The sequence below is a fragment of the Cornus florida genome, unplaced genomic scaffold (assembly GCF_030987335.1).
Source record: "Cornus florida cultivar Cherokee Brave unplaced genomic scaffold, ASM3098733v1 CherokeeBrave_3.0.0_Hap2_Chr10, whole genome shotgun sequence".
NCBI classification, from domain to species: Eukaryota; Viridiplantae; Streptophyta; class Magnoliopsida; order Cornales; family Cornaceae; genus Cornus; species Cornus florida.
Genome location: NW_026775580.1, coordinates 106,912,010 through 106,925,861, shown reverse-complemented (window position 1 = coordinate 106,925,861; position 13,852 = coordinate 106,912,010). Strand labels below are relative to the sequence as shown.

The 13,852-nt window shown below is 33.1% G+C and overlaps 1 protein-coding gene and 1 non-coding gene across 2 annotated transcripts; one reads left to right on the top strand and one right to left on the bottom strand.

The window, feature by feature from the left end:
• The first annotated feature begins 7,820 nt into the window (after positions 1-7,820).
• TRNAG-CCC (transfer RNA glycine (anticodon CCC)) lies at positions 7,821-7,891 on the top strand. The gene has a single exon. It is a non-coding gene; the product is annotated as a tRNA-Gly (tRNA).
• A 639-nt stretch (positions 7,892-8,530) lies between these two features.
• LOC132278345 (probable alkaline/neutral invertase F) lies at positions 8,531-12,617 on the bottom strand. Its single transcript, XM_059780140.1, has 4 exons — positions 11,913-12,617; positions 10,668-11,105; positions 9,504-10,065; positions 8,531-9,032 (listed from the first exon to the last, which is right to left on the bottom strand). The coding sequence occupies exons 1-4, from the start codon at positions 12,615-12,617 to the stop codon at positions 8,734-8,736; spliced, it is 2,004 nt and encodes a 667-aa protein (XP_059636123.1). The 3' UTR covers positions 8,531-8,733.
• Between the last annotated feature and the right edge of the window lie 1,235 nt (positions 12,618-13,852).

Genomic DNA, 13,852 nt, shown 5'->3' with positions numbered 1-13,852 from the left:
CCCTACTAAACCTCCGGTCCATTTTTGACTTTGTTCATATAAGTAATATTTTTTACTTTTATAATGTGACCACCACCACTAAATACTTCGGTTATTTTAACTCGTAGATGTTCTAATATTTCATAGTGGTAATATTGCACTTCAACAAATATCCTGCCCTCGGGTTTTCTTTCCTATGTCATATACTATTATAACCTAATTTAAAATTATTTATCGAAAAAAATAACATATTTTGAAGTGCCTCCAGAAAACACTTTTCCTAGTACGCCCTCCCAACATTGAATTTAGAGATGAATAAAATGTGATGATCGAATCAGAAAATTAATTTTTATATACCTATTGTACTTGCATACCTTTTCTTTTTTTTTTTTTGGTCAGATTAAATTTAGGTTATTAATGGATATTAGTTGAGATGATACGAAATCTATCTTTTTTTTAAAATAAATAAATAAATAAAAATTGAGTGCTATTAGAAATAATATTGTGAGTGTGTGTAGCTCGATGACCCTTAGTAGTGAAATAATGCTGAAAAATATATAGTTGTCCGCCAAGGGGATCGAAATCAATTTTGCCTGTGTGATTACATGTTGATTTACACGGAAACTATATATATATATATACCCCTAATTATAATTTTCATAACATATATATATATATATATAATTGTATCAACATAATTCCATGTTTTCATTCAATCATAAAGGACAACCGGTGTCATCACTCATCACCACTGTAACACCACCGCAACAACCACCATATTACATGCATGCAACATTTAAATAGTAAATTAAATCTCAAACCACGGATTAGTTTTGGATTTTATTATTAAAAAAAATTGTGGGAACGAGAATATAAAATTAAAACATGGAAAGCCACGCGTACAAACAACTAAGGTGTAGGAATGGTGGAAAGCCACGCGTACAAACTATATATGAAACTCCAAAATTTATATATTAAGATGAGGTGATTTATATATAAATAAGTGGGGTCAAGCTAAAAAAATAGTGTGGCCGACCTTATGATTGTCTACAAATCACATGATATTCAAACTTTTATCATGCATCTCACTGCTGGCCTGCAGGTGATTTTGTCAACATATATAGTTTATATATAGCAGTTCTTCACTGATAATCAAAATTCGTTATAAATTTTGAGATTTTCTTTCTTTTAATATATATATATATATATATTTCTTTTCTTATCTTTCAAAATTTTAATTTAATCCGACAAAGTAGTAGTTCATGGGAGCAGTTGGCCTACAAAGTCCGCGTAAACGCGAGAGCTTAAGAAGACATTAGCTATTCCATAACTAATTTTAGTTATTTAAATGATCAGATTCACCAATTAAAAACTTGAGATTCCAACCATAGCTTAGACCTTTTTGCTCTATAATTTCTTGTCCCTTTAACTTTATTTAGTTCATCTATCAAAATCAGAATCTCAGATAACAAACACAACATGCATGCGATGCGTTTGTTTGTTTTATAAAATTATAATGAAATGCATGGAATATTATGTCTAGTTGCATGAAGATGTCAGCGTTGTACAAAATTTCAATCAAAATATACTATAATAACTAGTGCCATACAAATGTGGACAAAAGTTTAGCTCCAAAGAGTTGACCCTTTTTTATCTTTTAATTAAGTACTACACCACAACTAACAAATTTTCACAACTTCAATTTTTTATTTATATATACATATATGCATATATTTATATATATGTATATGAGTGTGTTTATTCTACATAATTTTCTTTTTCCCACTATTATCTTCTTTGTGTGTGTATTATATGTGTATATATACACCATACTCTGGTCAACTTATACGAATGAGGATCTGATCAATGAATGTTCAATTTATCTAGCTATGTGTGTGTGTGCATAATATATTTTAAATATAAATAGAAATACAAGAGATCCCAAAATCATCTGTTTATACTTTTCAAAAAAATAATTATTATAATTATTATTATTATCTTCAATAATTTTGTTCATTTGTATTGATTTACCCAAAATAAAAAAAAAAATAAAAATAAATTGTTCATTTAATTCAGGTTAATGGTCGAAAAAGTGTAAAAAGATTTGTGCTCTGTATTAATTATATTCAAGGGACTTGTACCCTTCCTGAAATAATCTTCCATGTAGTCCAGTCCAAAAATATAAAGTTTTAGTGGGAAGCAAGGATCGCAAATATGTTGAAAATTAAAAATATAATATATATTTTAAATTTCAGAATACACCTAGTCGATCATTGTGTCACATGTCCAAAAACATGGATGTTCTTATGAAAAGTGTTTGTGGTTCAGACAGCATAATTGGTTTTGGACTGACTCCCAGCTTTTATAAATTTGATGGACTCTTAAATTAGTGATCCACCTTATATATATATCCTGGTTTCATTACATCACTTGTGTTTCAATGTCACAAGCTAGGGTGTAATTTGGTTATATTTATCAAAAGGCAAATTATCATCTTTGACTAATTAGCATATGTTTTATTGCAGAATTGATGATGTAACATGATAGACATAGCCATGCATCCTCTTTGTTTATCAATTGAGTTGTTGCTGCAGCATCTGACACAATCAGGAGCTGGTCACTAACAAACTAATTACTATATCAGAAATCAAGCAACAAACCTTAGACCTCTAATTTAAGTTTATCAACTCTATTATTGTGAGAGAAAATCATATCATGATCACTTTGTTTGGAGTACTTCTGTTTTTTATTTATTTTGATCAATGACCTAATCATCTTACCTAAACAACCCAAAAACCAATTGGGTATGTCATCATCATAACCTAAAAGAGGAAAAATGAAATAACCTAAAAGAGGGAAAATGAAATATTATAGAAAAAAAGAGTGAGATCACGGTTACAAGAAATAATTAACCTCTAGATACTGAAAATAAATTTTTTTTTTTTTTTTTTTTTTTTTCCTTCTCTTTTTTATGGTTAGGGGATGGTACCGTCCAACTTATTCTACTATCATAATCCTCTACCAACTATATGTAATTTATAATCTCACAATCAGTCACATGCAATCTCCCATCTCACATGCACGAAGAAACAGGAATTTGAAGCCAACAATTATGATTAACAATGGACATCTCACATGCACGAAGAAACATGTAACTAACGGTACGAGAGTTTTGAAAAACCAATTGGGTATGTTATCATGATGCATGTATTAGCGCCCTCATGCTTGCCCAAAAGAGATGAGAAAACCTATCAATGATATTTGCAGGTGCCTGATTGGATGGGATTCACATAAGTGTAAACTCAGAGATATATTTTCCCTTGCTCCTCCTAAAATCGAACCTGTTTCTCACAAACTTGAAGTTGTTTTTCATAATTGTACTTGAGAAAAAAGAATGACAGAAAAATCAAACTCGTTTCTCACATGCCAAGAGAACATATAGAATTTATACTGTCAAGTGTGTAACATTCTAAATAACGTAACGTAGAGGAAATTTCTAAATCAATTTTATGACATTCACAATATGATGCCAAGACATCGAGGAAACGCCAGAGTTCTGTTTTTCTTTTCACTTTCCACTTGATTTTTTTTTTTTTTTTTTGATTAGTACTTTCCACTTGATCTTTACTAGAAGACAACATAATATTCACAAAATTTATGCCATGAGGTGAAAACTAAACACAATATATGCAAAAGCATGTAATTTTAATTACAAATCCACCCTATAAATAATGGAATGGTGAATGGTGAAATAGGATTTCAAAGCTTACCAAAATAAATGAAAGCCCTACATATATATACACACACACATAGATACGATAGTATTCACTCAAAATGTTAACAAGTTGACTCACCCAAAGAACAGCAGAGTATGAAAAGAAAAGATGCAATTTCATTCAAACTCCACTAAGACCCTTATATTGTAAAAGAAAACAGTTCTTTAACCTGAAATAGAAGCCAATAGACATGATAAGTTAACAAATATAATCCCTATATCTTATATACTGATTAATGAACTACCAAAGCATAATCAAATGATTTGGGAAAACAACAAAACACATCAAATCTGAAGGGTCATACTAATTTTACAAAATATTGATAATCAATCTGGTGAATGCTATCACCTGATGCTAGACGTTCAATAATTTATGCTCTTCCTAAGATTAAGATCCCGCTAAAGCAGCTAGTTTTATGTACATTTGGCTACAAAAGTTGGAAGGTGCCATAAGAGTAACCAGAGCTATCACCCTTCCACCAACCTACACTAAGACATACCTAAAACCAATATGCTAATTCCAGCTGTAATCCCTAACTTCGAACGTCATTGAATAGCTAGAAATTAGAAAGCATAATGTCGATACTAGAAGAGTGCTTAAGAATATAAGACGCCTACAATCTGGAATAAACTGTTTAGACATCTTTGTGATCTAGAAATAATGCATAGAATAGTTTGAGAAATTTAAAATTCACCCACTTCAAACATAGATGTTCATCTAAAAATTTGTATATTGGTTGAGGATAAAGATTGAAAGACATCAATATCAATCCAAGTCAAGACAATCCTCCCACATTGTATTCCACAAAAGAACCAACCACACTCGAATATTGAACCCAATTTCATCCATGATATATAATATGTGTTTATGTGTGTAAATGAGCCATTTTTCTAAATTTTGAGAAGCCAGGCTCCAAACCATAGCAATTGAAGGAGTTGTCAAGTTCAGAAAAACAAAAGATGAGAACTGCTTAAACCAACCATTACAAGCGCATCAAAACAACCTATCCTAGTAGTAAAATGAAAAATTCAATGAAAATAAGCTTAGCACGTAATTTTAATTCATACCAACAAAAAAAAGATCAAAGAATGGAAAAGAAATCCGAAAATAAATAAAAAATAAAAAAAATAAAAGGAGGGTTTCAAGTCATAACAACATCAGAGCATAAAATCACCTACATTTTCCCAGTAACTGCACAATATTAGACATAAGACATAGAAATCATGTATAATTTCACATAAACAGATTATTCCCATCCATTTAGTCACAAAATTTTACAAGCGCGCATTCATCCATCACAAATACCAAAAAAAAAAAAAAGGGTCTATCTCTTATTTGGCATATAATAAAAAACAAATTAAAAGAGAAACAGATAACATAAGACAAACACACACATATATATATGTATGTATAGTTGTCAGACGGGAGGGAGCTTATCGTTGACATTGTGGGTAGAATCGCTGGGAGAGAAGGGTTTGGTGAGCATGAGGGGACGATCCTTGGCCTCTTCCTCGTCTTCAACGTCGTCGTGAGAGGTGCTTAGGTTTATGCAGGAGCAACGTTCCAGAGAGGCGAAGAACGCAGAGGCTACGCTAGTCCCTACCCAATTCGCCATTCGATCCAGCTTCTCGCACGACATGAACCCGCAAGAATTCTCCATCGCTATGTATATCTATGAAATTGAAGTTCGAGTATGGTGATTTCAGCCTTGAGGAGGAGGAATTTACGAGGTTTCAGAGAATTGGAGCAGGAGACAGAAGCACGGATTGGTTTGGTTTGGTTTGGTTTGGGAACCCTGAAAAAACAGAGGGGACAGATGACCGGCTAGGAAGGGACAAATCATAGATTGATACAACACTATGGTCCTAATATCCTATATTATTATTATTATTATTTACTACAGAGTAGTATTTGAGAAAGAAAAGGAATGGAATCAAATTCTATTTGTGGGTTTGCATTAAAAATTAAATTTTAATTATTTAAAGAAAATACTTTTTTCTTTACTCTTCTATTTTTAGTAATTAGAATTGAAATCTTGTCAAACTTTACCATTTTACATGGGATTAGAAGTTATATTTGAGATTTCAAATCTCATTAATTTAATTTAGGGTAAAGTACAATCATTTGAGATTTGGCAAAAAGACACTCAGAGGAAATTTACCTATTTTTCGGACAAAGACACCTCCTGAAGGTTCAAAAATTGACAAAAACACCCCTTTACATGAAAAATTGAACAAATTACCCTTCCACCTTAAGAGACTTTTTTAACTTTACAATTTTATAAATTGGACCAATCTACCCTCATGAATAATTTATGCATAGGAAAAGTAAAAAAAAAAAACTATATATTGTTCACTTTTTTTTTTTGGTTATTTACTTTATAAATGTCCCAACTTCTTAAAAATGTAAACGTCTAAAATGATTTTTTGATTCAATACATATATTTCAAATAAATTATATTTTGTTATTATTTCTTTTCTTTTTCTTTTTCTTTTTTTAAATTAAGATGCTTAATTCTTTCATCTAAAAAAATTAAACCAATCTCTTTTCTTTAAAAATAAAAAATATGGTACCAGTATAACTTTATATATCTTAACTTTATGCATGCCTTCTTTTCTTTTCTTTTTTTTTTCTTCCCCCTTTGTTTTATTATTATTTTTTTTTCCTTTGTTTTATTATTTTTTTCCCTTTGATTTATTATATATATTTTTTCCCTTTTATGTTAGGAAATGTATAATATTTGATATATAATTTAAGATACATAAAGTTATACTGGTACCATATTTTTTCTTTTTAAGGAAAAGAAGTTAGTTTAATTTTTTTAGATGAAAGAATTAAGCATCTTAATTTAAAAAGAAAAAATAAAAAGAAAAAGAAAAGAAGTAATAACAAAATATAATTTAGTTGAAATATATGTGTTGGATCAAAAAATCGTTTTAGACGTCTACATTTTTAAGAAGTTGGGACATTTATAAAGTAAATAACAAAAAAAAAAAAAAAAAAAAAACTTTTTTTTTTAATTTTTTTTTTTAATGCATAAATTGTTCATGAGGGTATATTGGTCTAATTTATTAAATTATAAAGTTAAAAAAGTCTCATAAAAGGTCAAATGGTAATTTGGTCAATTTTTCATATAAAGGGGTGTCTTTGTCCATTTTTGAACCTTCAGGGAGTGTCTTTATCCAAAAAATCGGTAAGTTTTCTCTGAGTGTCTTTTTATCAAACCTCAAGGGGTGTGGTGTACTTTACCCTTTAATTTAATTTTAAATTTGATTGATTTTGAATAATTTTGAACTGTGTGTGCAAATAAAGCTCAAACTTTCTTGTTAAACAAAATGATCAAAGTTATAATAGTATTTTAAATAGACAATACTTAAGTCCTGATTTGGTAATTAAAGATATACATTATTATCTTTTATTTGGTAGCTAAGTACTATCCATTTTAAATATATGATTAGAATTAGATAGGATTTTTGTAAGTAGATCTACTCCAATTCAATAAGAGGTCAGGTCTGGCTTTTAAAAAAAATTGGGTTCAAATAGTAATATTTTAAATTAATTAATTAAATAATTAAGTGCGACTTCATAAAAGATATGATTCAATAGGAAAAATGCTTGTAAACATAATTCAAAGATGTCTGGATGTTCTAAGTTAATTACTCTATTACATTAAATATTATCGTTGAGTTAATGAGAGTTAAACACATGGCATTTTACATGGATATAAAACTCAAAATCAACAAACCGGAAAAGAAATTAAAAAAAAAAAAAAACGAAGAAGTTAAAAAAGTGATCAATGAGTTGATCTTATGATATATATCTCTAATCTCTAAGGTCGTTTGGCCAAAAAAAAAAAATGATTATCAAGCATGCAAACTGAAATTTGAAATATAGATGTTGAAATCACGATTTGTGGTTTTAGTTATCCAACAGAGATTAGGTTGGTTAATGGTAAGTCATGACTCCCATAGAGTCTTTGACTCATTGCAAGTGGTCTAAAACCCTGAAGTATGTAGATGCCAAGTTTAGATAACTATAAAATACACTCCTTTCCACCATCACCGAGCGCATCTGGTGTAGTGGTATCATAGTACCCTCCCACGGTACTGACCAGGGTTCGATTCCCTGGATGCGCATTCCCTCTGATATTTTTGACGGATTATGAGACTCTGGTCTATATCATCTATTATGCCTCTATGGTCTTTTTATCTTCATAATAAACTAAGTGAGAAAATTTTTTATCTTCATAATAAACTAAGTGAGAAAATTATGTGTGTGTGTATATATTTTTTTTCAATATAACAATCATATCCTCTTGATTTAGGAGTTTTTGTAGTTGTACATTTTGACGGATTATGAGCCTGTGGTCTATCATATATGCCTCTGGTATATTTATTATCTTCATTATATAAACTATATGAGAAAATTATATGTGTGTGTATATATATATATATATTTTTCAATATAACAATCATATCATACTATGCCCCAACAAGTCTAAATCATAAATCACCCATGTGATACACAATGCTTTCCCAGATTTGACAGTGTAAACACAAATTCTCACTAAAACGCCTAATCTGAATTAATCACAACAAGTGTGATAAGTTGGCTAATTTCCTCAAGCTTACAGAGTCACTACAAGTATGACTACACGTGCATTACGCAAGCCAACCATATATAATATATATCAAGTATTCAGAATAGAGTAGATTCAACAGAAAACAATATCAATATAGAACACTATTACTCAAGTGGAATGTGTACATGTCCAAATCAGATCTCCATGTTTACGGTAATAATGTGCCAAAACTATGTCTATGAATGTGATCTGGATAATATTTGCCACCATTCAAAAAATTCAAGGAAACTCAAGCACTAGAATGTTAACCCATAGAAGTTCAAATGTTTGCGGGTATATTCCATCCTAGCACGTTTTACCTGGCTCCTCTAAGATGCAGAGAATGGTCAGAACAATCTAACAAGTCCATGACATGGAGCGGGTGAGCCTTGGCTTGGCAATCCTCTTGTCCTCTTCAAGAGAAATCATGAGGAGATTGGATGGGTTCTCTATCATCATTTTCGCAACCAGATAGCCAGAAATGCTCCATGTCTGGTACTTCCTTGCTTGCTTCCCGACGTAACGCCCTGTCTTGCCATCATAATATTCGGGCCATCCATCTTTGGAGAGGCGCTGCTCCATCTGCTCAATCGCTCTCTTTGCAATTTGAGGCCTTCCACTCTTGATGCACGCTGCTGTCAGTAGCCATAGCAAAACTACACAAAACAAATCAGATTGTCACAAGATATCGTTAGCCCACTGTTTGTACTATATATCCTGACTGCAATAAACCATCTCTAACATTAATTTGCTGTCAGTCAGCCAATAATATATCAGACATTCTTCCCTCGGTAACACCAGTCTTATTAACTCTCAGGTTATAATTCATTTCCTACCTAAAACAGTTCTTAATAGATATATGCAATCAGAATAGGCTATGATGGGTTGCTTTAGATCAATTCATTGTAAATAGAACTCTTTCAGATTAATAATTTGTTAAGATTAACAATAGGGGGTCAAACTTTCTCACAATGCATTTACCTATCTGGAGCAATTGCAACAATATCAAGGGCTTATTACAGATACTAATTATTAAGCAACTCATACTAGCAATGCATGAAATACCATAAATTAAGGTGTACGAATGCTTTTGAAACGACATCAAACAGTGTTTACATGACACTCACCTGGCCAGGACCCCCCATTATGGTAACTCCAGCGTGTGTTCTTTGGGTCACAACCAGTGACAATCTTCCACTCGTGCCCATCCTCCAGAGCTGGGTAAGTAATTTTCAATGGCATTTCCCCTATTAGGTCTTCCCAGCGCTCCTCAACTAAATCCATTATGGCTGTAGATTGTGCTGGTGTAGCTAGAGAACTCAGGATGGCAATGCAGTTTCCAATTAAGAACCACCTGAAGTCCATGCGAGCTGGGCTGACATTGCCAATCAAGTACCCTCCTCTCAAGGGCATGAAATCGAACACCCAATTTGGGATAGATTCAGGAATGACATTGAATTTATTGACAGCAGTGTGGGAGTACTCCTCAGTCCTGTAACGGTAAATGTTATTCAGTTGTGTGAAGTCGAGCCAGTAGTAGTTTTGGATGTGGAAGCTCAGAGCTGTGACTCGCTTGTCAATTCGCTCAATCAATTCCTTGCCACCACGCTCTGGTTTCAGCATGTGCCGTGCACACCTCATAGCAAAAAAGAAGAGGGCCTGGATTTCAATTGGATAACCATATATTCCCTGTTTCAAATGCAAGTCAAAGTTGAATCATAAATATAATAGGAGCAATTTTATTGGAATCCCCAATTACCAATTTAGACTTAACTCTTAACCCATCCTAGAATTAACTTCAAAAGCCGTCCCTCCCTATTAATTGGTACCAATCTATTTGACACCTAGCTCACAACTTAAAGCTCACACAATGAAGTACAGGGAGGTGCTGGAATCAATTTGCCAAATAAGTGAAAGTGTGAGCAATATATGACATCAATTGCTCGTAAGATAATCAAGGACCTAGCTACTTGTCCAACAGTGTTCAAGTTGTGACTGACCATTTGCAAATGGGATTGACACCAAAAAGGAGGAGCTAAACTCTTAAGTCGATCTTTTCATTCATGGGAAGTGTTAAGGTAGAATCAAATTACAGCCTTACATGATCATATGAAGCAAGGCAGAGAAAACAACTTCAACCTAACAATGAGTAAAATAAAATTTGGACTGTGCAATATGTGGAGGTTAAACATTCTAACTGCAAAACTAATGCCACACACATGTAATGTACATAACACCCTTGGCTATATCATAAATTTTTCGAAAAATGATCAAATAGCAGGAAAACCAACCATCCTCCTGTCAATCATGCTGCACCCATCTGCACAAAGGAGTGTTGGGAAAGTGTCAAAGCCATCAGACAGGCAAAGGTTGAGTATCAACTTCATTCCCCTCTGGACCTCAGGCATTTCTGACAGAGTATGATCGCGTGTGCACTTGGTGTATGATCTTAGCAATATAATCCACCAGAACCCTGAATCAACAGGTGCAACTCTTCCAATTGCACTTCCTCCAAAGTCAGCAATCAAGGTGTCCTTCCCACGGTGCGAGTCATACAGGACTTTGAAACTAGCAGGCATCACACCTTCTCCAAGAGTAAAGTTATCAATCCTCTTCTCCCAGCCTTGGAGGTGGAGAGTCTTTAACAGAAAGTTTTTTACAATCTCTGTTTCCGGTTCCTTTTTCATCAAACAGGCTAAGCCACAGGGAAAAAAATCTCTCACAAAAACCTGCCGCATACAAATGAGCAGAATTTATAAACAACGGAAAAAGTAGCAATTGCATGTAAGCATACCATTGATACACTCAAGATATGCAATGAAGCCCCATTAAATCAAACAGTTTCTAGGAACAATTCATTTCCTATATGAAATCTCTGGTGGTAAATTTCTTTCTCGCATTAAACTGGAAGATTTTTTATAATTTCAACACTGTAATCGAGATCATATATATATATATACAAAAAGGAAAGGGGCAACCAAATGTGTGAACTGTGAAGTCCAAGAGACATGATGAACCAACTTTTTATAGCATAATAATAGGATAGAGAATTAAATGTAACATAAAACAAGAAGCCGCCAAAATAAGCACTATTAGAGATCCAACTAGGTTCAAGATTTAAAAATAGTGAAGAAACAAATCATGAACTGATTTCTGATTCAGGTAAACTCAATCCCTTGACATACACACATAAATAATTAAATACATTTAGATATATATATATATATATATATATATATATATATATAACCGTGGTCATCTTTCTCTCTACACACAGCTTATTTGGAGACCAAATGACTAACCTTTTGCACTAAAATTATGTGTCCTTTAATGTGTATATATTGTTTCAATGGGAAACGAACAACTCGCAAAAAATTGATAATAGAACACACACACACACACACACACACACACACACATAGAAATATCTATATAAAAGGATCAAGAACATGATTAATTCAAGATTAATCATCAAGAAAAACCTTATACTCCAGTTCTAATAGCATATCAAGCATCAAAGAATGCATGATTTGTACCTGATTGTAATTCAAAGCCTCTGCACTAGGATCAAGAGCGGCTAGTGTACCAACCGGCCTTCCTTTGAAGTACACATACGACTTCTTGAGTCTCTCCCACGCTTCGTCCATCATCGTCGAACCACTCTCCAAAGGCTTACTAATTCCAGTTCCAGAAGACACGATCGAATCGAAGTTTTCAAGATTCGTACCGACGCTCGGCGACGGCTTCAGCGTCCCTGTTGCCGTCGTCGTCTTTCCTCTCGCCTCGTCTTCAGATTTGATCTCCGACGTACTCTGCATTTTTACTGTCTTCTTCACCTTTTCTTTCTCTTCACCGGCAGATTTTGCCGGAGAAATCAGAGGTTTCTCCGGCTCCGCAGGTTTCTCCGCTTCTCTCAACATCGACGTCTCCTCTGGTTTCTCCTGCTCCGGAGGTTTCTCCTTCGACGTTTCTGCCTCTAAAGATTCTGAACTTTTGTCGTCCGACGTCGAACCAGTGGGAGAATGATCACTCGGAGCTGTGCCTTCTTTGCTAATATCGAGGAAGAGAACCGTGTCAGTTGAATCGTCGGTTGCGTTTCTCTCCACTTTCGATCGAACAATTATATTTTCCGATGTGTTGTCATCGTCCGATGGAGTGTGTTTATTTTCCGACGAAGATCCCTGATCATAGTCGTCGCTGGAGGGGTAAGTTACGATCGGTCCCGGTATAACGACATTCATTTTGGAGAGAGAAAGAGAAGAGGAGTAAGTAAGGTAGAGAGAGAAAAAGAAACGATCGCAGAGTAGAGTAGTAGGTAATGTAGAGAGAGAAACAGAAAAGAAGCTAGAAAATGAGAGAGGGTTGGGGACGATTAATTGTAGTGGCGATGCAAGAAGCAAGAAACTGTTAGAGAGACGAGTGAGCATGTGGTGTGTGAATTCAGTTGGCGGTCAGTTAATGGGAAATCGGGAAGGCTGAGCGTGCAGTCTCTGAATTCGCCCATCCATCTTTTACATTTACAGATGTGCCATTTCGGGTTTATTGAAGAAAATTGACGCATGAAGTGGAAAGTGTGGGTTTGAGTAGGTAGGTATTTTCGGGATGTAATGACGGGCATGATCGTCTTTTGAATCAACTTTTTATCTATCGAGGCGTTTGTAGTAGTAGCTGGAATGCACTGTTCTCCATTCCAGCTGGATAGAGGAGAGGGTAACTGTATTTTAAATTGACCAATGATTGATTAACGCGTGTCGACCTTTTCAAGAGGTCTAACTAATCATGAAAGGGTATTTTTGTGATATTTTCTGTTCCCGGCATTTTTTATGCGTACGCTAACCTCTAGGTTAATATTTTCTGCTTCAATTCTCAAAAAAATTCCTTTATTAGGCCCAATATTGATGACATGATTTTCAACTTAACATAGTGATAAAATTATTAAAGTAAAATATTTTACTAACAAACGAGATCTAATTGGAGACAATATTTTGATTGAAAAATTGCATAACCAAAAGCTGTTAAAGCATCTGTTAGACAACTATTTTGTGTGGTTTTTTTATTTTTATTTATTTATTTATCTTTTTGTGTATGTATTATTTTCTATTTTGTGTGGTTTTTTATTTTTATTTATTTATTTATATTTTTTTGCATGTATTATTATTATTTTTATATAATTGTATAATGATTACGGAAGTATGACAACATTATCCATTTATGTTGAAATGAAATTTTAATATACGGAGTAAATGGATAACAGATTAGAAGGACAAATTTAGCAAGAGAATAAAAAGCCCATTTAGCATTCAATTTATTTTTATTTGGATCAAATATTTAAAACGAATCTATTTAGAGCATATAATTTAAACTTAAATTTAACAATTTAGATTTAATAGTTTATCCCACACATTTTCAAATATTTATATTCTAATATGTCCAAAAAATTACGGACTTAATTACACAAAAATACCTAAGTTAATAT

Coding starts and splice junctions, on each gene's coding strand:
- LOC132278345 (XM_059780140.1), bottom strand. CDS start 12,617: ATGAATGTCGTTATACCGGGACCGATCGTAACTTACCCCTCCAGCGAC. Junction 11,106..11,912: donor AGGCTTTGAATTACAATCAG/GTACAAATCATG, acceptor TGTATGCGGCAG/GTTTTTGTGAGAGATTTTTT. Junction 9,033..9,503: donor TAATGGGGGGTCCTGGCCAG/GTGAGTGTCATG, acceptor TGTTTTGTGTAG/TTTTGCTATGGCTACTGACA.